This window comes from Mytilus edulis, chromosome 1, assembly GCF_963676685.1.
Source record: "Mytilus edulis chromosome 1, xbMytEdul2.2, whole genome shotgun sequence".
Taxonomy (NCBI): domain Eukaryota; kingdom Metazoa; phylum Mollusca; class Bivalvia; order Mytilida; family Mytilidae; genus Mytilus; species Mytilus edulis.
The window spans coordinates 11,211,852-11,236,361 of NC_092344.1; the positions used below are offsets into that span (position 1 = coordinate 11,211,852).

Sequence of the window (24,510 nt, forward strand, 5' to 3'; positions counted from 1 at the left end):
GCAGCTTCTAAAAATTAGAATTTATAATCCACATGGTATTGTATTTACAGTAAAAATGAGCAGGGGGTATCGATTTGTAAACTTTGTTCGCAGTTACTCAAGTTTTAGTTTGTTTTTTAATTGTTTTCCATCCTCAATATGATTTGTTTTGTTTTCAGGAGGACAGGTTAAAGAAAGCATTTTTAGCAGAAAATGGTCTATGTTTTAGATGTCCAGAAGTTGCTTGTGGAAGGAGCGCAGGAACCAAATCAACAGACATGTATTGCCTAGGATTAGTTATATTATGGGTATGTCTAATTTGAAAATATTTTCCATTGTTCTATGCTTGATTTTACCATGGTAAAATTTGCATTCTTGGTCTGGGACTGATTTTTAACCGAATTTTTGTGACAAAAATGTCTGTTATTGATTTGGGGATGAATGGTGGTTGGGCGGCCGGGCTGCAGCCAAATGTTGTCCATGCATTTACTCATGAACCGTTCTACCAAAGCTTTAAAAATTTTAATATGTTGTTACTGACAACAAAATGGAGGTCAACTTAAATAATGACAATTTTGACTTTTACCGTTCAGGAGTTATGGTTCTTGAAAGATTAAAAATGGTGTTTCCAGTTGTGTCCCTTTATTTACTCATGAACCATTCAATCAAAGCTTTTCAAATTGTAATATGTTGTTACTGATGACAAAATTGAGGTCAAGTTTGATATTGGCGATTTTCACTTTCACAGTTCATCAGTTTTGGTTCTTGTGATATTTAAAAATGCCAGGACACAAAAAAATGTTAATAAATCTGGTTTGTTGTCGCTAACAGCCTCTTATTACACATATATATCTGAATAGAAACAGACTGATAATAATTCATAAAAATGATAAGGGCTATTCCAGAAAAAAATGTATGGGGAGGTTGGAAGGCAGTTTTTGTCAGCACCCGCCACCCAGACAATTGTAATTGAGAATTATAGTGCATTATAGTGTGAAAAGTTGCTCTGATACCAATCACCCATGTATTATTAATATAATGTGCCTTCCAACCCTCCCATACATTTTTTTCTGGAATAGCCCTAATATTTTATAAATTTCTTTATTTCAGCTTTATTTCCCATCCATCTCTATACCATTTAAGGCAGATGGTTATCCAAGACTGAATGATCTACAAATGGTTTGTATTCATTTACAGATAAACATTCAAATGATTTGGATTTTATAATAGGGGAAATGTTTAATCAGTTTATGAATAGAATATTGATGCATTTTGGTGGACTATGTCTTTATTTACATTGTTACCATGGAAATATGTCCAAAATATGTCTACTAAAAACGAAACAAAACTTCACAGGAAGTTCATTGAGAATTATTGAATTTGTAAAAATCATGAAATCAAATTATAAATAGCATTTGAATATAATTTTTTTAACTAAGATTTGTGATAGAGGGATAACTGTTTTTTGGCAAGTCATGTCCAACTCAGAACTTTAAGTGTCTTTATTGATATAAATTATGCTTTACTTATTGTAATGCCCCACCTACAATAGTAGAGGGGGATTATGATTTCTGGTCTGTGTGTTTCATCGTTCGTTTGTTGTTCGTTCATTAGTCTGTGCGTCCGTTCGTCCTGCTTCAGGTTAAAGTTTTTGGTCAAGGTAGTTTTTGATGAAGTTGAAGTCTAATCAACTTGAAACTTAGTACACATGTACCCTATGATTTGATCTTTCTAATTTTAATGTCAAATTAAAGTATTGACACCAATTTCACGGTCCACTGAACTTGTTTAATACTAACCATCAGAGGGTGTATGACAAATAAGGTTAGAATGTAATCATGGTCACGGTCAAAAACTTTGATCATATTATATCCATATTTAAACAAAGGATGTCATACCTTACTCAGAACTTATGACTTTAAGGTATGTCAGTCAAGGTCATTACTGTAAATTCAGTAATTATTGCAATGCGACAAATGCGACAGGGTTATCGCAATAATTAAAAAAAATCGAATTGCATTTAGTTTGAAATGACAAAATCACAATAATTTCTGAATTTACAGTACTTTGTATATAAAGATGAATACAAGAGGTGGGGTGACATATTCCCATCTTTGCTGATAGAATGCCTCTAGTTGAATTTTAAGCATTGCCATTATTATCAGTGTTTGAGTGAATTAAAAAGCTTTGAAACAAACTGGATATATCCAATAATATTTCATTTGTTATATAAGAATGGTTTACTTTTTAGGATCCCCAGATATCTTCATTGTTATATAATCTATTGTGTAATCCTGATTCAAGATACAGAGCTAACCAAATGCTGGACTGTGAATACATCAAAGCTAAGATGGCCATTCCAGCTTCAAATAAGTCTGATACAAGGTACATTGATTCTTAATAGTCGAGGAATTTGATTGACAGTGTCTATTACTGTTTAGAGTTGTAAAAAATGTTCAGCTCTCACCAGATATGCTTTTATTAAAGTTACTAATTATTGGTATTGTTGACTGGCTACCCTATATGTTTTATGTTATTTCTTCATAGACAGAAAACACATTTCTATGGACACTAAAGGTCCAGAGACAGTTATCATCCTTAGGTTTGATTGTAATAATAATACAGCATGATTGATTCCATCCAGGTTTTCCTAATGCTACAAAAGGAGAATTGAAGCTTCCATTACTATAAGAATTATTCAGAGAGCATATCTGTTATTAATGCTGCTCAAACGTTTATTCCGCCACCATTGAAACATGAAGTATTTAATACTTAAACCACAACACTTAGAATAGTATTTTAAACAAAAATCCATATCATTAATCTGCTTGACAGATGTGCAGCTAATTTTTGAGGAAAGACGGCTTCAAGCCGTCAATCCCCTATGGGGTTGACCAGAGTGACATCCCCTCACATCATTCATTTTGTTTTTATAGTGTGGAAAACCCCCTTACAAATCTTACTTAGATTGGTGAGAAGGAGACACACAAATGAATAGATTGACTTTAAACACTTTTTTACTCATTTCCCTTCTGTTTCTCATGAAATTATCGTATTTTGAGCTCTCCTTAACACAATTTATGTTTCTTTTACAATCCGGAAAAATCAGTATGACAAGATATTCTAAATATATCCAACCTACATTATATTATATTATAGTGACGTCATTGTTGGAATGCCACTCTTTGCAGAAGCAAGGATATCCTTCACTGGTTATTTAAATCATTCTCAGAGATCGTGCACTAATTAAAAATTGGTATTTGTTAAATTAAAACATAATTTTGCTTGCTGTAGATTCAAACATCAACATGTAATACTTTAATCAGTAGGTCAACAACTTCCAAAGTCCGTGGGGATACATGATAGTGGGGAGAGACATTTTTTTTTTTCATTTTTGTTTGTAAAATTCTGTTTTGAGAATCTTCCTCCAATTTAGGAGCACCTCAATTGATGAGAAATTATCCACTTAAATAAAAGTAAATATATCTTAACACTTAAAATGTGACATTTAGTATATGATTACATGTAGTAGTCTTCCATTAAAACTAAATTTGTGTACCAACATAATCATTGTAATGGTGAAAAAATAATGAAATTTACAAATATTTCAAAATGTAGGATCTGGAAACAAGCTTCTCACAGTTTACATCAATCATATTGTTTTTTTAATAGTACCTGTATCCCTGTGATGAGAGTTGTAACTGGGAACTTGCAATAAATCATTGGAAATTTAAAACTGAATAGATTTTTCGGTCCCAACTTTCTTGAGAAAAAAATAAAAAATCTTAGAGTACTGTCACAAAAAATGGAAAAATCGCCCTAGCCTGCAGTTCAGTGGTACACAATTAAGATTTCAAAAATTGTAGTTGTTGTTAAATGACAGAATTCAGTTGAATTTTAGATAATTAACTATCAACTTAATTGAATGTTTAGATTTAGAAGATGCAGATCTCTTTCATTGGTCATATTCAATAATGTCACCCTGCTCTTTTTTTCATTCTTACCCTCCCCCCCCCAAAAAAAAAAATATGGAAACAAGGGCCATCTTTCCCCTCAGAGCTATTCAGCACTTTGATTTTAGGTACAGATTACGTGAAATGCAATCAAAACCTTACGGGACTGACTTGATATCTAATTCTTCCAACTTCCAAGGCTTATCACTACCTTTTTGATACACAAAATATAGTGCATTGATCATAACATTCTATACATCCTATCAATGAACACTTCCAAAAATTTATTGATTTAATATATGCTCAAATATTGAAGGCACAGAATAATGTGACACTTGTCAAGAAATTACATAAATTTTGCAAGGTGCGGGAATCCAATATCTGTTCTAAAAATATAAACGTCATTGTTAAAGCAATCTTTAAAAATTGGAGTTATCTTTCTTTGTCTAGAATAGTTGTTAAATGAACTGCAACCAATGCAATATTCAATTTTACTTTCCACTGATAAATTGAAGCAATTTTGACTGTTCAGTGCTTACAAGCACTTTAATTAGATAATATTTACTAACAAGATTGTCAAGAAAGAATAAGTCTCAAATTTGACATCTGTACTGGGAGCTGCCATGTTGAAATATCTACAAATACAAAACAGAAATAGTTTATATACAACGAATAAATGAAAACAAAATATTCTCATTATAAATAACTATTTTATCTGCACTAAAAACTGAGCTTGAAATGATTATAACAGTAGTTTGATAAACAGAGAAATCTGTTCCCTGTATTTCAGGAACAAAAGTTGCAATTTCAAATCTGGAATTTAACAAAAATTAAAGGTCCAATTCCAACCATGGTAAATAGTTATTAATATTATTCAGTATTGTTGCTCATTTGTATTCTATTGTTCAGAATATTTAGTATGTGGCAGTAGAAATATGCTGTTTTTAAAATGTTTTTTTTTTTAATAACATTTTGATATGTATATATTTCAGTACTGATGAAACCTTTTCAACAACCACTTCTATCTGTAGTGTTATAGAGAACTTTAATGTCAATGCTTTACCTCCATGTGAGGATGTTCAGCCAAACCAGGAGACATTCAGTGAAGAAACTTTCCCACCAGCTCATGCCACAGTAACAATGAGCAGTGTACCAGTAGGGGAGGATTCTTTCCCTGAGGTGTCCCAATTTAATCCAATGGAGTTCGATTCAAATCAAAATAATAGTGCTGATGATGGAATATTTGTGAACAATGCTGAAATGTTGGCTAATTGTATTTCACAGTTGCCTCCCCTGTCAGAAATGCCCAGATTACCAGAGTCTGACACAGACTTAACCGAGAGTTACCAGACACCTGAGGGGTTGGTAGAGGAAGCAGAAGAGAAGACAGGAGGAAACATCAGTCCAATACCAGACGAAGTTGATGAACTGGACAATTCTGAAACTTGTTAGTTATTTTCATGTATGTTTCTATCATGTCTTTATTAAAAAAAAATATGAGATTAAATTTGAACTGAAGATCAAGTTGATGGAGCGATTTTGAAGAAGCTATTACCTTTTAAGGTGTCACAGATTATAGAAACTTCCATATCGTCAAATAATCAGAAGAATAGATTATATGGTTGTGAAAGTGTAGAGAAAGACTTGAGTGTATTGTTGTTCAAATGGTAGTTCTACTTATGCATAATACATTTGAGCTAAAAATAATGCATTGATCACTTTTATGTTCTAAAATAGAATTCATGTAAAATCACTACAATAATTGCATTTTTTACAGATTTCTTTTGAATATTTTGGCAAGTATGAGAGTGATGCATTATTTTATTCTCGATTTTCATTTCAAGTTCATTGTGTAAAAGTTGGATGTAAAACTTTACATAATTCTGTGATAAAGCCCATTAACTGTTTCATGACCTTAAATGGCAATCAAGTGTTTTTGTAAAGTTAATGATTTCTTTGTATAAGACAATATGTCATTGTATACAACCACAAAAATAACTTCGTGGTTGAATATTGGTATCACGTTGTCGTTGTCCTCGTCTGAAGACAGTTAGTGTACGGACAATAACTTTAGTATAAGTCAATAGAAATCCATGAAATTTATACACAAGGTTTATAACCTCAAAAGGAAGGTTTGGGCTCGATTTTGGGGATTATGTCCCAACAGTTTAGGAATTAAGGGTCAAGAAAGGGGTACAAATAAGCATTCTAGTAATTTCCAGACAATAACTTGTGTTTAAATGTATGAATCTCTCTGACATTATTTCCATACCACAAAAAGATTGTTAGCTTTGACTTTGGGGGGTAATGGCTCAAACCGTTTAGGAATTGGGAGCAAAAAAAGGGAAAAAGCCAGGGTTTCCTGGCTAATGGACAATTAAGACAATTTTAAAGCAGTGTAAGGGAGATAATCCAATCACATTTAAAGAACAATGTATTTAGATGAATACTTATGGTTGCAAACTCCATTAGAAATTTAAAAGAAAATATTTTTTTTTTTTTGCCAAAAAAAAAAGGGGGGGGGGGTCAATTCGCAACAGCACAGTGTATTGCACAAAAGCAAATAATTGAATACAAATTCAAATCATTAAAACCAATTCTAAGTTCTTTGACTACAGTTATTCTGAGTTAGAAACCTATTATGTGTCAAATATTTAATTACAATCCAATTCAGACTTTTGTCAAGTGCTAATATTGTGTAAATTTTTGCCCCAACTGTTCAGGGTTGGATCTCTGCGGTTGCATCCAGCTGCACTCAGCGAAGCAATTTATTTCTTTTAATATTGTTCCACAAGACTTGTGAATACTTTCACTTCTGGTAGTCAATTTTGATTAAGTTCCTTTAAAAGAGCAAAGATATATTTTCAGATAAAAATGTTCAGTCAACATATTCATTGATGACTACTTAATTTTCAAGTATAATGAGATCAATAATGAAAATTGGTGCTGCAAATTCATTTATAACTTATTATTTTATGAAGGGATTGGTCATAAACTGATTTGACATATATCTTGTACAGATCATTGTTGGAGTTTTGAATTACAATTTTTTCTGATCAATGTATTTCTACATTAAATTTTGTTCAGAATTTATATGAAATTCATTGAGAAATAAAATATTAAGCTAGAAAAAAAAAGAAATTTACAAACCAAAGTGTTAAGTTCAATTTACAAAGTGGTAATTATAGATTATCATTGATCATCTCAAGGAAATTGATTTTCTTGCTTGAGCAGGTACGGCAAACGCAATCGAGTTGAGATGACCAATGATAATCTGTTTATCGCTATTTTACCTATGACGACATTGTCAATTTCATGTCAATTCCATTAGCAACGCCACATGCTTTCTTAGTTTCTAGCGATAATTTTCCATCTCAAGTGAGTAGCATGATATGAAAAATTATCACAAAAAAAGATCAAAGGAAATAATGCACCAAAAAGCGAAATATTTAATATAGTTCACATTCTTAAAAATATCAGGCTTTTATTTTGTAAATCAATACGATTTTTTTTGTTTCTAGCTTAAAAAAAATATCCCATTTTAATTTCTAAATGATACAAATGTCAAAGTTTAGTGTACATTATACATCATTGCTATACATAAGGTGAAATAAATGTCAATTTTAAGAAACTTAATTTAAATGAATTTATTCAAACAAGTTGTTCTGGGTGGACAAACTTATACAGAAATAATTAGAAAAAATTGCATGATATATAATCACATGCTTAATGTCTACAGCATTAATTTTATTGTACTTTTATTGTTCAAGTAATTGTTTTGTTTATTTTCACTGAGTATCAATCATTTTCATTTAGTTATCATACTAGTCAAAGTTACTTGAAAAAAATGTTTTATATAAAATTAAAAAAATTTGTTCTTGATAATTGTGTTCTGTGTTTTCATATCTGTAATATATACCGTTAGGTATATAACATCCTTCTCAAAGAATGGGTGCTATATTGAATTCACTTTCTACGTCAATCATTTTGTCCAACAAATATTCCTTTTTCTCGTGTACTACTGAAACTGACTTCAAAATTTGGTCTACAGCTGTAGACACTGATGACATGTTATTTGTGAGCATTTATCCCATGTAAAACATATACATTCTATTCTGTGTGCCATTATTCTGATTTTTTCCAATTATAATTTATGTCACACATTTCTCGAGCATTATTGGACTTCAAGTTTGGTCAGCAGCTTGACATGTTAGCACTATTACTCTTCAGACACCTTCTTTCTGTTTGCTGACACCTTGAATTCTCAAGTATGTTCGAAAAAAAAATCAAAAGTTTTGTAATAAAATTGAGAATGGAAATGAGGAATGTGCCAATGTGACAACAACCTGAACAAAGATCCAAAAACAGTCGAAGGCCACCAATGGTCTTTAACACCAGAAGAAAAAAACCTGTACCCAAAGTCCAGTTTCAGCTAACCCTGAAACAAAATTGTGTACTAGTTCAGTGATAATAGACGCTGTACTAAACTTCAAAGCATATAAATGAACTAAAATTAAAAAATCACACAAGACTAACAAAGGCCAGAGACTCCTTTAAAAATACTAACTTATCTGAAAAACTAATTTACAGAATATTGGAGTAGGCTTAGCTCGTCAGGCATTTGCCATAATTCTAGAAATATATTGGTATTTCAAAATTCACTGTTAACTACATTGGTACATGAAGTTTGTGGAATGAATAATGTATGCCAAACTAACAACAGTAACATGAACTATTGTATTAGAGGGAATATATTGCAAGTTCCTCATGCCTGTCGAACAGATTTTACTTGGTCTTACTTCATGGATCAGTAAACAAAGTTAGGTTTCATAGTCAAGTCCATATTATAACCAAAAGGTCTACTATATTAATTAATATTTGATGTAATGGTTGTAAGGTGTATATGTCCAACTGGCAGGTGTCATCTGACCATGACCTCATTTTCATGGTTCAGTGGTCAAATTTAAGTTTGTGTGCCTTGGTTTGTTGTCGAGCCTGCAACTTTTGTTGCAGAAAGCTCGACATAGGGATAGTGATCCGGCGGCTACGGCGGCGGTGTTAGCTAACTTCTTAAAAGCTTTATATTTTAGAAGGTGGAAGACCTGGATGCTTCATACTTTGTATATAGATGCCTCATGTTACGAAGTTTCCGTCAGTCACATGTCCAATGTCCTTGACCTCATTTTCATGGTTCAGTGACCACTTGAAAAAAAAGTTCAGATTTTTTGTAATGTTGAATTCTCTCTTATTATAAGTAATAGGATAACTATATTTGTGATGTGCGTACCTTGAAAGGTCCTCACGTCTGTCAGACAGTTTTCACTTGACCTCGACCTCATTTCATGGATCAGTGAACAAGGTTAAGTTTTGGTGGTCAAGTCCATATCTCAGATACTACAAGCAATAGGGCTAGTATATTCGATGTATGGAAGGACTGTAAGGTGTACATGTCCAACTGGCAGGTGTCATCTGACCTTGACCTCATTTTCATGGTTCAGTGGTTATAGTTAAATTTTTGTGTTTTGGTCTCTTTTTCTCATACTATATGCAATAGGTCTACTATATTTGTTGTATGGAATGATTGTAAGGTGTACCTGTCTAGCGGGCAGATGTCATGTGACCTTGACCTCATTTTCATGGTTCAGTGGTCAAAGTTAAGTTTTTGAGTTTTGGTCTTTTTATCTAATACTATATGCCATAGGTCATCTATATTTGATATATGGAAATATTTTATGATCTTTATGTCAGTCGCGCAGGTTTTATTTGACCGTGACCTCATTTTCACGGTTCATTGCACAGTGTTAAGTTTTTGTGTTTTGGTCTATTTTTCTTAAACTATAAGTAATAGGTCAACTATATATGTTGTATAGAAGCATTGTTAGCTGTACATGTCTGCCTGGCATGGTTCATCTGACCTTGACCTCATTTTCAAGGTTCATTGGTCTTTGTTTAGTTATCTTGGTTAATGTTAAGTTTATGTGACAGTTGTAATAAAGCTTAGCTTTATACTTAGGACTATCAACATAATATCAATGATTAGTATAGAAGGCGAGACATTTCAGCGTGTGCACTCTTGTTTTTCTAAATCTAAAATGCAATAGGTCAACTATAATTGATGTGTGGAAATGTTTTACAATGTACAAAGTAAAATCACAAAATTCCAAACGGAAAACGGAAAGTCCACAATCAAATTGAAAAATCAGAAGCTCAAAAACATCAAATGAATGGATAACTGTCACATTTCTGACTAGGTACATGCATTTTTTTTTATTTAGAAATGGGGGATTAAACCTGGTTTTATAGCTAGCTAAACCTCTCACTTGTATGTGAACAAAGCTAACAGACACAATAGGTTCACGTCAGTTTGGCAAATATAATTTGACCTCATTTTCAGTCCATTGCTCGATGTTATATTTTTAGCTCACCTGGCCCAAAGGGCCAAGTGAGCTTTTCCCATCACTTGGCGTCAGTCGTCCGTCGTCGTTCACTTTTACAAAAATCTTCTCCTCTGAAACTACTGGGCCAAATTTAACCAAACTTGGCCACAATCATCATTGGGGTATCTAGTTTTAAAAATGTGTGGCGTGACCCTGCCAACCAACCAAGATGGCTGCCATGGCTAAAAATAGAACATAGGGGTAAAATGCAGTTTTTGGCTTATTACTCAAAAACCAAAGCATTTAGAGCAAATCTGACATGGGCAAAATTGCTTATCAGGTCAAGATCTCTCTGCCCTGAAATTTTCAGATGAATCGGACAACCGGTTGTTGGGTTGCTGCCCCTGAATTGGTAATTTTAAGGAAATTTTGCTGTTTTGGGTTATTATCTTGAATATTATTACAGATAGAGATTAACTGTAAACAGCAATAATGTTCAAAAAAGTAAGATTTACAAATAAGCCAACATGACTGAAATGGTCAGTTGACCCCTTTAGGAGTTATTGCCCTTTATAGTCAATTTTTAACCATTTTTCGTAAATCTTAGTAATCTATTACAAAAATCTTCTCCTCTGAAACTACTGGGCCAAATTAATCCATACTTGGCCACAATCATCTTTGGGGTATCTAGTTTAAGAAATGTGTGGCGTCACCCAGCCAACCAACCAAGATGGCTGCCATGGATAAAAATAGAACATAGGGGTGAAATGTAGATTTTGACTTATATCTCTGAAACCAAAGCATTTAGAACAAATCTGACATGGAGTAAAATCGTTCATCAAGTGAAAATCTATCTGCCCTGAAACTTTCAAATGAATCGGACAACGGGTTGTTGGGTTGCTGCCCTGAAATAAGTAATTTGAAGGAAATTTTTCAGATTTTGGTTATTATCTTGAATATTATTATAGAAAGAGATAAAATGTAATCAGCAATAATGTTCAGCAAAGTAAGATCTACAAATAAGTTAATATGACTAAAATGGTCAGTTGACCCCTTAAGGAGTTATTGCCCTTTATAGTCAATTTTGACCAATTTTTCGTAAATTTTTATACGACCGCAAAATTTGAAAAATTTTTCGTCGTATATTGCTATCACGTTGGCGTCGTCGTCGTCGTCATCGGCGTCGTCGGCGTCCGAATACTTTTAGTTTTCGCACTCTAACTTTAGTAAAAGTGAATAGAAATCTATGAAATTTTAACACAAGGTTTATGACCACAAAAGGAAGGTTGGGATTGATTTTGGGAGTTTTAGTCCCAACATTTTAGGAATTAGGGGCCAAAAAGGGCCCAAATAAGCATTTTCTTGGTTTTCGCACTATAACTTTAGTTTAAGTAAATAGAAATCTATGAAATTTTGAAATAAGGTTTATGACCACAAAAGAAAGGTTGGGATTGATTTTGGGAGTTTTGGTTCCAACAGTTTAGGAATTAGGGGTCAAAAAAGGGCCCAAATAAGCATTATTCTTGGTTTTCGCACAATAACTTTAGTTTAAGTAAATAGAAATCAATGAAATTTAAACACAATATTTATGACCACAAAAGGAAGGTTGGTATTGATTTTGGGAGTTTTGGTCCCAACAGTTTAGGAATAAAGGGCCCAAAGGGTCCAGATTTAAACCTTGTTTGATTTTATCAAAAATTGAATAATTGGGGTTCTTTGATATGCCGAATCTAACTGTGTATGTAGATTCTTAATTTTTGGTCCCGTTTTCAAATTGGTCTACATTAAGGTCCAAAGGGTCCAAAATTAAACTTAGTTTGATTTTAACAAAAATTGAATCCTTGGGGTTCTTTGATATGCTGAATCTAAAAATGTACTTAGATTTTTAGGCAGTTAAGCTGCCTTATGCGAGCACCCTGGATTTGTGTTCTACCCAATAAATTCTGAAATACGTGCCATTGTTATCATCTAGCTGGCTACTATATTATTTATAACTTATTGGACAGTTTTTTCATACTTTTCATTCTGGATTACAAAAAATATGACCAGAAAAACCTTAAATGATGGTCGATTTTCCCAAAAGTTTTGAAGTTGCACATAGGAAGTAGAGCACATTAGGAATCCTTATGTAGTTTATTCTCCCCTGAGCTTTTGGCTAAGATGTCAAAGAACAAATATATGAAATATTTAATCGCCGAAAATCTCCAAAGACAAGTAGTTAAGATTTCCCAAATTGCAAAAGTCGTAGGAATATTGTTTGTCGTCAATACGTAGTCATCTACGTCAGTAGTCTATTAGGGAGCTACCATTTGATTTTTATGGGGGGGCTAGGATGAAAAATTTTGTCCTGCATTTTTTTTTAGCTGTAATCTCTGTCCTGCCTTTTTATTTTTCACTCTGTTCGGTCCTGCCTTTTTTTTTTAGTTTATCCTGTCTTTTTTTTACCTAAATTGTCGTCCTGACTTTTTTTTTTTGCAAGTGTCTCATCCTGCCTGTTTTTTTTACTCAAAACTCCTGTCCTGCCTATTTTTTTCAAATTTCATCCTAGCCCCCCCATAAAAATCAAATGGTAGCTCCCTTAATATATTTCAACTGATCACGCTGTTGGCGGCAATTTTGAATTAGAAGTTGATATTTTCGTATCTTTTAAACTTGGACGCAGGGATTCAAATTAGCGGTGGTCCGAGGTCTGCGACCTTCCACTTTTGCAGTCGGACTTACTACTTGGTTACTAGCACGCCCGACATGCCCGATGGACCTTGAAAGAAAATAAAAAATAACTTTGCAAACATTTTTACCAAAGTTTCCTAATAAACGATCTAAAACTTATTTTCATCATTACTATTCATGGTAGCGATGTTTAATTTGTTCAATCGCTAGCTTTATACAGAAAATCGCCGACAAATAACGTGTAAATCCGAGTAAAATCGTATCTCACTGTCTGTCAAAAACAACATTGAAAACAAAATGACTGCCGCGAGAAGACAATTACAATATCGGATTCGATTCCGGAAGCGGATAAGGGTAATCCCGGGTTTTGGATATCAAGTGAAAAAATCCAGGTGACAAAATACATCTATGCATGGTAAATAAATATAAACACTAGAATTAAAAACCAACAGATATATGTAAAAGAAAGAAAAAGCAGAAAATATTTTGTACACCAATTTTAATGTCAAAATCCATTACAACGTGACTTCTGGGAACAGTTTATCTAACAATATATATGTTCCTGGTAACAGTATAAGTTTTTCTTTATCAGTGACAAATGTTGGTAATGCATATCAGATGCTTTTCAAGTTAAACATATTTACTGCAATTTCAAGGGGTATTTTTTTCTTCTCAATTTTGATAGGTCAGTTAAAATAGTTGGAAGTTTCTTATATAAAAAAAAAGATCTGGTATGATTGCCAATGAGACAACTATCTATAAGAGACCAAAATGACACAGACATTAACAACAATAGGTCATCGTACACCCTTCAACAATGACCAAAGCCCATACCGCATAGTCAGCTATAAAAGGCCCCGATAAGACAATGTAAAACAAGTCAAACGAGAAATCTAACGGCCCTATTTATATATAAAAAAAAATAACAAAAAACAAATATGTAACACCGTGAAAAACAAACAACAACCACTGAATAACAAGCTCCTGACATGAGACAGACACAAATAGTGCAACTATATTATATGATACCTGAATGTAAGCAAATCATTTAATATATAGGTGGAGTCCATTGGGCCACTCTACCTCCTCCTGTTTGATAACTTTGAAACAGATGAGATTCCCACCCCTCAACCATATACATTCATGTATGAGACTAAATAACTAATCAAATGAAAAATAGGGGAAGTCCCTAGGGTCACCCCACCCCCTCATATTTTAGAACTTGGAAACAGTCAAGATCCCCATCCCTAAACCATATTTATTCATGTATGGGACAATATATATATATAATCAAATGAAATATAGGGGGAGTCCCTGGGGGTCACCCAACCCCTCCTGTTTGAGAACTTGGTAACGGTCGAGATCCCCACCCTTAAACCATATATCTTCATGTAGGGGACAATATAACAAATCAAATGAAATATGTAGGGGGAGTCCCTGGGGATCACCACACCCCTCATATTTGAGAACTTGGAAACGGTCGAGATCCCCACCCCTAAACCATATATATCCATGTATGGGACAATATAACCAAATTATATGAAATATAGGTGGAGTTCGTGGGGTCACTCTTCCCCTTCCGGATTTAGAATTTGAAAACGGTTAGATCCCCAATCTTAAACCATATATATTCATGTACAATGATGTATGGGACAATATTACAAATCAAAGGAATGATAAGGGGGTCCCTATGGTCACTGTAAACCCTCCTGTTTGAGAACTTGGAAACATTCAAGATCCTCAACCCTAAACCATATTTATTCATGTATGGGACAATATAACTAATCAAATGAAATATAGGGGGATTCCCTGGGGGTCACTCCACCCCTCCTGTTTGAGAACTTGGTAACAGTCAAGATCCCCACCCCTAAACCATATATATTCATGTATGGAACAATATAACAAATTATATGAAATATAGGTGGAGTTCGTGGGGCCACTCTACCCCTTTCTGTTTGAGAATTTATAACGGTCGAGATCCACAATGATCTGAAATAATATATATTAATGTATGGGACAATATTACAAATCTTATAAGGGGGTCCCAATGGTCACAGTATACCCACCTGTTTAAGAACTTGGAAAAATTCGAGATCATCACCCCTTAACCATATATACTCATGTATAAGACTATCTAACAAATCAAATAAAATATAGGGGAAGTCTCTGTGGTCACCCTACCCCTCATGTTTAAGAACTTGGAAACAGTTGTGATCCCCAACTCTAAATTAAATGAAATATAGGGGGAGTCCCTGCAGTCACCCCACCCCTCCTGATTGAGAAATTGGAAACAGTCCAGATCCCCACCTTTAAATTAAACCATATATATATTCATGTATGAGAACTAATCAAATGAAATATAGGGACAGTCCTTAGGGTCACCCTACCCACTCCTGTTTGATAAATTAGAAACAGATGAGATCCCTACCCCTCAACCATATATATTCATGTATTGGACAATATAACATATCAAATGAAATATAGCGGAAGTCACTGGGGTCCCCCACCCCCTCCTGTTTGAAAACTTGATAACGGTCGAGATCCCCACTCATAAACCATATGTATTCATGTATGGGACAATATAAAAAATCAAATGAAAAATAGGGGTAGTCCCTAGGGTCACCCCACACCCTCTTGTGTGTGTTTTGAGAACTTGTAAAAGATTGAGATACCAACGCCTAAACCATATTCATTCCTGTTTGTCATTTCAAAAAAGATTGAACGACATACAAGGTCAATCTCATAGGCGACACATATGCATATCACTTTGCTAGACCCTAACACCTGTCATTTTATTCCAAACTTAGACATCATGGACTTGGGGTGAACGTGGGAGTCATTTACATTTACTATGGACAGGTCAGTCAGACCTCACCATTGATCCCTGTAGTAGTAAACATTTGTCTGATTTGTGTCTCCTAACTTTTATACTGTACAACACAAACTCAGTTTTCTTTCCAGGGAAGCAAGTCCATTCATACTTTTACAAGCTCGTACTAAAGTCAACTTGAACTACTAACAGTCAACTAATACGAACAATTACGATCTGATTAGAAGAACTGCAATCATTGCAAATTTGTACCACTGCTGACTCATGAAAGACTCATGACCATTCGTGGTCATGTGCATTGCTATTGAAAACCTTAATAAAATATGAATTATTTGCCGTAATGATTAATTCATTAAATGAACATAAATGTACAATTATATAATGAATGTTTAATGTTTGTTCTTTTAAATCTTTAAAAAAAAGTTGAAGCAACATTGCCACAGTTTTCATAATTATGTTTGCCTTGGGTTTTGGTTAACTGCCTACAGTGCTTACAGCGCTTTGATTTATTATTGGCCCAGTTTTCAAGTTGGTCCAAATCGGGGTCCAAAATTAAACTTTGTTTGATTTCATCAAAAATTGAATAATTGGGGTTCTTTGATATGCCAAATCTAACTGTGTATGTAGATTCTTAATTTTTGGTCCCGTTTTCAAATTGGTTTACATTAACGTCCAAAGGGTCCAAAATTAAACTAAGTTTGATTTTAACAAAAATTAAATTCTTGGGCTTATTTGATATGCTTTATCTAAATATGTACTTTGATTTTTGATTATGGGCCCAGTTTTCAAGTTGGTCCAAATCAGGATTCCATATCAAGTATTGTGCAATAGCAAGAAATTTTCAATTGCACAGTATTGCACAATAGCAAGAAATATCTAATTGCACAATATTGTGCAATAGCAATTAATTTTCAATTGGAGTTATCTTTCTTTGTATAGAATAGTAGTTGATAATATATGTTGGAAATTTACCAGACATGACTATGATGTCATTTTCTATTTTTATTTGCCAATAACTTTATGTAAATAACTTCATTGGAAATTTGCCAATATAAAATGTTGCTGATGAAGCTTTTTTTCCTTATCTTATCTAAAATGTTTTTAGATAATGTATGTTGGACATTTGCCAGACATGACTATGATGTCATTTTCTATTTTTATTTGCCAATAACTTTATGTAAATAACTTCATTGGAAATTTGCCAATATAAAATGTTGCTGATGAAGTTTTTTTTATTGTTTTATACAATAAACAATGTATATTCACTTTTACTACCAACCAATCTTTACCATTCAGTGATAACAAGCACTTTATTTTACATTTTAATATCTTATGATGTATTTAAAAGAGTAGTTATTGTTGCAAACTCCATTAGAAATTTGAATTGATATCAGTTTTGGAAAAAGGGAAACGGGGATGTGAAAAAAAAGGGGGGGGGGTTTAAATTTTTCTCATTTCAGATTTCATAAATAAAAAGAAAATTTCTTCAAACATTTTTTTGAGAGGATTAATATTCAACAGCATAGTGAATTGCTAAAAGGCAAAAAAAAAAACTTTTAAGTTCATTAGACCACATTCATTCTGTGTCAGAAACCTATGCTGTGTCAACTATTTAATTTTAGATTTAAAAAGTTTGAAGAAATCTTTAATTGATTTGTAAAATCTTGACATTTGTTTTGTGTAAAAAAAAACCATATAATGTCAAAAATTTGATAACAATCCAAATTCAGAGCTGTATCACGCTTGAATGTTTTGTCCATACTTGCCCCAACTGTTCAGGGTTCGACCTCTGCGGTCGTATAAAGCTGCGCCCTGCGGAGCACCTGGTTTTAATATTTTACAAAAATCTTCTCTGAAACAACTGGGCCAAATTAAACCAAACTTGGCCACAATCATCATTGGGGTATATTGTTAAAAAAATGTGTGGTGTGACCCCGCCAACCAACCAAGATGGCTGCCATGGCTAAAAATAGAACATAGGGGTAAAATGCAGTTTTTGGCTTATAACTCAAAAACCAAAGCATTTAGAGCAAATCTGACGGATAAAATTAATTATCAGTTCAAGATCTATCTGCCCTGAAATTTTCAGACAAATCGGACAACCTTGTTGTTGGGTTGCTGCCCCCGAATTAGTAAATTTAAGGAAATTTTGCAGATTTTGGTTATTATCTTGAATATTATTATAGATAGAGATAAACTGTAAACAGCAATAATGTTCAGCAAAATAAGATCTACAAATAAGTCAACAAGACTAAAATTGTCAATTGACCCCTTAAGGAGTTATTGCTCTTTATAGTCAATTGTTAACAATTTTCATAAATTTTTGTTAATTTTTGTAAATTTTTAGGAAATATTTTCCACTGTAATTACTGGGCCAAGTTCATTATAGATAGAGATAATTGTAGCAACAAGAATATTCAGTAAAGAAAGATCTACAAACACATCACCATCACCAAAACTCAATTTTGTCATGAATTTATCTGTGTTTATTGTTAATATGCACATAGACCAAGGTGAGCGACACAGGCTCTTGAGAGCCTCTAGTTTGGTTTTGGTTTGTTTTTCTTAAAATCTAAGCAATAGGTCAAATATATTTGGTGTATGGCTTGATTGTAAGGTATATGTCCGTCAGGCAGGTATCATCTGACCTTCACCTCAATTTAATGGTTCATTGGTTGTTGTTCAGTTTTCTTTGTTTCTTAGATACTATAACCTGTATAAGCAGTAGGTCAACTTTATTTGGTGTATGGAATGTCGGTCAGGCAGGAATAATCTGACCTTCACCTCATTTGTATGGTTTCATCAATATTCTGTTTTCTTGGTTAAATTTGTTACTTGATATGAGCAATACGTCAATATATTTGATACATGGAATGGCTCCAAGGTGTACATGTTTGTCTGGCAGGGTTCATCTGACCTTGACCTCATTATTATGTCAATAAAGAATTTCCATGCTTTGATCGGTTCCTTTATACTAAAAAGAATATGTCATATATATTCTGTGTATAGAATGATTGGTGAACATGTATTTCTAGTTTATTAGAACTTAATCTCATTTTCTTGGATCATAAATGTTAATGTGATGCTTGTAGTAAAATTATTGTGCTTATTTGTGGCGGTTGGTTTTATTGGTGGAGTAGTCAAGGTGACCAGAGAGAACCACTGACCTTTGGTTTTGACAAATGTGGTCAAATAAGATTGGTGTTGATGCTTGAGATTCTAACTCACAACCTCAATGTAAAATGAATTTGAACACAGAAGTTTAACACATGACAGTGCAAAGCTTACTAAACAGTGACTTGTAATTTTTCATATCTTTGTGCTTTGTTCTAAGCTGTCTCATTAGAATCAATACAATATTTGATATGATGTGAATATGATTCCTTTATCATAATAGACTTTACAGTGTCACGGAGCCTGAATTTGTCACTACTAAATCACATAAGGCAACAGTCTAAAAAAAGACAAATATTCTAAATCACATAAGGCAACAGTCTAAAGAAAGACAAATATTCAATGGAATGCTGACCTGCTTTCTGAATATGCAACAGTATGCCGCTGTTGATGGTCCACCAAGAAAGAACAAAGAAAGATTAACATTGAAGTCACTCAACCATGAAATTAAGTTAATAAGTCTTCCAATCAATAATTTCTTTATTATATTAAACCTCAAGCTCGGTGTCATGGCTATTTGATAATACCAATATTTATATATATAGTGGCTGGTCCCATCTTTTATTCCAACAAATATAGAACATACATGTACAAATTACACAAAAATCACCATCACAGGCTATATATACATTGTATTTCAAAGAATTGTGCTTAGATAGTGTTCTCCCAAGTACCATATATAGCACCATGGTACTGAAGTGCTATGTGTATTACCATGATGATGGTTTGGTCTATATAAATAGATTTTATAACAGATTGTATTGTAAATGTAGTGCTACGATTTCAGGGAAATCATGTTGTTGGAAATTATTTGAGCCTTCCTAAGGATCAACTTTTGCATTCACAAGCCTTACATTCATTTTCTTGGAAAATTTGTACACATTTTAATTAGCCTGTAGTAAAATTCATGCCGTCTAGATAGTAATTTAACAAGCCTGGACTGCTTATCCTGTGGCTGGGCTTGAAGACTGCTTGGGAGAACACTGTAACAGGTTTTTCAGGGTGAATTAATATAAATTGAAACTATGCACAAAATATACAATAAGTCAATTATAATACAAAAAGTTTCCCTTCGAAAATCTGCCAAATTCTTAATCATTCAATTCAAATAAACTCACTTTTTACTCTCACATTATTTATACTGTTACTTAAACCACAAAAGGGACTTTTAGGAACAGTTATATTTTTAATTCAATGGGTTTATGAAAATTTATGTTGAATGCATACATATATAATCTCTATCTGTGAGACATTTATTAAATTATTTAATGTTAGGCCATTCATATTGCTAACTTACATTTCTAAATTTTGTATGATTTTGAACATTTTAAGACTAGAATTTGAGTAATGAACATGAAAAATGTTAATGTTAATGTTATATATAAATATACATGTATTATCACAATATGAAAGTTATATACTTTGCAATTTCAACAAAAATATATATCACAGACCAATCTCTACAGTCACAAAAATGACTGCGAAAAAAAACATTGCATTTAATGCAACAAATTTTCATATTGCAACTATATACATGTACATAGCTATCTGGTGAAAATAATATGAGTACGTATATACAAAAACACAAAATTCATACACTAATTACACCTTTTATGGAGATATGGCAAAATGTCCATGTTTAAAATTTGCTATCAGATGCCTGGGACTATTATACTAATATAATATAATAGTCACAGCAGAAGCCTTAGAATTCCAAATCATTTGGATAAAAATTAAAGTACCATCAGCCATCAATGATTCTCAGAAAGTCCTATGAAATCCTTTCTCTGCTCTGCTCACAAAAAGGAGACAGAAGAACAAATCTTAAGATCCATTTGGTATTTTGTCATGTTTTTGTGTCATTATTTGTGGTTACATTGATGTCTACCTAAAATTTATTATTCTTATAGAAAATTCTTTGTCTAAATATACAAATATCCTGGTTCATGGTAACCAAGGGAATAAATATCAAATTAACTTAAAGGAACTTTTAGTATCATGTTTAGTTAGACAGTTTTTGTAATTAATTTCAATTATAAAACTTTCCTTCTGCAACTCTTCATACATTTCTGTATCATATTTTAATTCATATACATTTTTTGGGTTTCATATATATATATAGCATAACATGGGTTTTGCCATACATGTATCTATCTACATGGCAGTTATTATTTTCATACTTTGATGTATTTTCCTCATCAACACTACAATGACTACATGTATGTATACACAGATTAAGAATCTAAGTCAATGGGAAGTACTCCTACACCTACTCCACCTTCATGAGCACACATGGGCTGTAACGATTTCCATTCATCCTTGTCAGGTTCGTAAGATTCCACTGTAGTTAACTGAACAATACCATCATAACCACCAATCGCAAATAATTTACCATATGATGCTACCATAGCAACACGACTTCTTCTTATCTGTAAAGGTTTGACATATGCCCATTCATTCTTCTGAGGATCATAGCATTCAACGCTATTCAAAAATATCGACCCATCATATCCACCAGCCACATACAGTTTTCCGTTTAATGTAGCGACACCCAGACGACATCGTTTTGTTAACATGTTAGGTATGTACCGCCAAGTATTGGTTGAAGGATTATAGCACTCTACCGAATCAAAAATTGATAATCCATCATGGCCACCGCAGGCAAATATTTCTCCATCAAGACAGGCAACACCTGCAGCACTTCTGTGTTTTAACATACTAGCTACCATAGTCCAACTATCTGCATCTGGATCATATATTTCTACCGTTCTGAGTGATGAAACCCCATCATAGCCACCACAAGCATAAACATGTTTACCAAGAGATGTTGCTCCATGTGCACTTCTTTTACAATGCATTTTACAGACTGTTTTCCATGTTTTATTTCTGGGTTTATACACTTCTACAGTATTTAATCTATCCTCTCCATCATACCCTCCTATGGCATACAAACAACCTATGTGAACAGAAACAGCTACTCTACTTCTGATTGTTGTCATTGGTTCTACAACTGTCCATCTATTGACAATAGGATCGTAACATTCCACTAAATTCATCGAATATCCAGAGGATGTCAACCCTCCTACAGCATAGATGATACCAGGAATGTCTGAACAACATCTTGGTCTTGTTTTAAATGTTTGTAGAAGAGTTCTCCTCTCTGGCATCAAGTGGTAGTCTTTTGCTTCATCTAGGAGGTCTCGACATTGCAATGAGTTTTTAATGAGTTCTTCCGTGGCTACCCTGTCAGACAAGTAATGAGGTGTAAGTAATGGTAGTCGAACTTTAACCATTAGTTCTGGTAATGCCTTACATCTCTCTTCTGTGTTCTGTTTTACCCAATTTATCACTGCCTCAAATACTTGTTCTTCAGAATCAATGTTCAACTCATCTCTTGTTATGATCTCCAATACGTCAGTTAGACTGAGGTTGAAAAATTCTTCCGATTTCATTATTTCTTTGAAATGTTTCTGCAAGTATTTATTTGTAGCCTCCACTAAACTGGTACACATGTACTGGTCCCCAAATGTTCTTACTCCTAAAACATTATATGGTTTTAGTCTTCTTTTCAAGAAGTCACAGCAAGCTTCTTTGACAGCCTGCAGATGTAGAAAACTTGCAGCCACGAGTAGTATTTGTACATTATCTACATCAATTTGCACTTTTCCATTATATGCAAAATTAACAAGGGCTTCCAAAGCATTTGGATCTATTCCTTGCATGGTAATCTCATCTTGTTTAGACTCCACCATATCATGCGTGAACATGGCATGGAAGTATGGTATAGTAGCAGCTAACACTATTCTGTGTGCTGTAAATTTTCTGTCTCCAACCTGTAAAAAAAATAAACAAAACTGATTATTGTCAAATGAAACTTATTACAAAACCATAAAAAAGTGATTAAATCATAAAGCATAATATAAATGTGATTCAGTAACACAAATTTGTACTTGATCTGAATTTTGTGGTAATAAGTATCATCATGATCATGAGTGTTTGGTTGAGTAAAACTAAAGTTATCATGGTTATAGAACGATTTAGTACATACATGTACGTGAAACCTCCAATATTCAAACTTGGTTTGTATTTTGTGGCAATAAGCATTGTGTATAAGTTTTATAGCATTTGGTTGAGGCAAACTAAAGTTAGGGAACAGAAAGGAAGAATTCAGCAATTTTTCCATTTGTAAAGGGACATAATATTAACTTTATAGCAGTAAAAGTGACGCCACCAGAACTCAACATGCTCAACCTTTATCTGTGTTTTTTGTAATTTATATATAAGCATTTTGAATAAGTTTTAAAGCATGTTTTAGAGCCCAACTAAAGTAAGGGAATGGAAACTAATATTAAAAAACATAGTATTTTTTCCATTTGTAAAGGGGCATAACTCTATAACTGTTTATGTAATGCAACCAAAATTCAATCCACTCTGTGTATAAGTTTTATCACATTTGGTTGAGGTAGAGAATGCAAATTAATTTTTGAACTCCCCTTACAGACATTGGGAATAAACGCATCATAGATACCAGGACTAAATTTAGTATGTACGCCAGACGCGCGTTTCGACTACAAAAGACTCATAAGTGACGCTCAAATCCAAAAAAGTTAAAAAAGGCCAAATAAAGTACGAAGTTGAAGAACATTGAGGACCAAAATTCCTAAAAGTTTTGCCAAATACTTATACCTGTCGGACTGACAGGTATAACATAATAACCTCTCCATTATGGCGGGACATAAAAAGAATGATGGAATCGACTGTATTTTTTTTCCCCACTTGATCTTGATGTCGTATTGTGTTCAATTAAGAGTCTTTGGAAATATTAAAGGTGTAAAATTGATTGATTTTTTTACGTCAATTTCTTCAGGGGGAAAGCACCAGACAGATGATGTAAAGGGGAGGACATTGGAATTTGTTGTGTTAACAAAGCCAAAGGCAACATGTAGTGATTTACATTGAGCTCAGCATTTTACAATGTTAGAAGATTGTTTAACCTTTAATGTGACATCACACAATTTCCCCTGTCTTCTGATGTCTTCGAACACAGGAAATGCAGTCTTTGGTAGATCTTCTTTCACGAAAACAGATACATCGTCAGCCATATTTGTTTTGCAAAGAGACATAATGTGGAAAGGAAAAGAAATCACAAGTTTGTTTACGATAGACGCAGAAGATAAGTTCTAGTGAGATTGATTCTTAATCATTAAAAAACAGCTCAAAACCTAAGTTAATATTAAAAAAGAGAATAACACAACGAACTACCGACTTTTCCTAGAAGAAACCCATTATCACATTTAAATGCAACCCGACTTTAAAATAAAGATTACTTTATCAGAGATAACATTTATAATACATATAATAACGCTGACATTGAACAGCCAATAGGTCTATACATCTTATCGCTATTCCCGGCTGACCCGTCCGCTTGAACTTTTGACGTCAACAACAATCACTTTTCCATTGTGGCGTCAGACATTTTGTTTTATGACGTCAAAATTTTACGGGAACCTGTGTGATTTCCAGCAAT

General features: G+C 33.3%; 2 protein-coding genes across 3 annotated transcripts in view; one reads left to right on the plus strand and one right to left on the minus strand.

Annotated features, from left to right (window-relative positions):
• LOC139523960 (serine/threonine-protein kinase 31-like) overlaps positions 1-5,408 on the plus strand; it is a 43,552-nt gene extending 38,144 nt beyond the window's left edge. For both annotated transcript variants that reach the window (XM_071318429.1, XM_071318440.1), the window contains 4 exons: positions 159-287; positions 1,090-1,158; positions 2,231-2,364; positions 4,925-5,408. In XM_071318429.1, coding sequence (XP_071174530.1) covers positions 159-287; positions 1,090-1,158; positions 2,231-2,364; positions 4,925-5,384 — 792 coding nt within the window. In that variant the 3' untranslated portion in view covers positions 5,385-5,408. The remainder of the gene's footprint in view (positions 1-158; positions 288-1,089; positions 1,159-2,230; positions 2,365-4,924) is intronic.
• A 15,553-nt stretch (positions 5,409-20,961) lies between these two features.
• On the minus strand, positions 20,962-24,124 carry LOC139523853 (kelch-like protein 18). The gene is made up of 2 exons (XM_071318197.1): positions 23,978-24,124; positions 20,962-22,816 (listed from the first exon to the last, which is right to left on the minus strand). Exons 1-2 carry the CDS (start codon positions 24,104-24,106, stop codon positions 21,218-21,220), a joined length of 1,728 nt encoding a protein of 575 aa, XP_071174298.1. The 5' UTR covers positions 24,107-24,124; the 3' UTR covers positions 20,962-21,217.
• Between the last annotated feature and the right edge of the window lie 386 nt (positions 24,125-24,510).

Excerpts from the sequence above, each read along its gene's own strand:
- LOC139523853 (XM_071318197.1), bottom strand. The coding sequence starts at position 24,106 with ATGTCTCTTTGCAAAACAAATATGGCTGACGATGTATCTGTTTTCGTG. Across the intron at positions 22,817-23,977 it reads TGTGTGATGTCACATTAAAG|GTTGGAGACAGAAAATTTAC; the intron begins GTTAAACAATCT and ends TTTTTTTTACAG.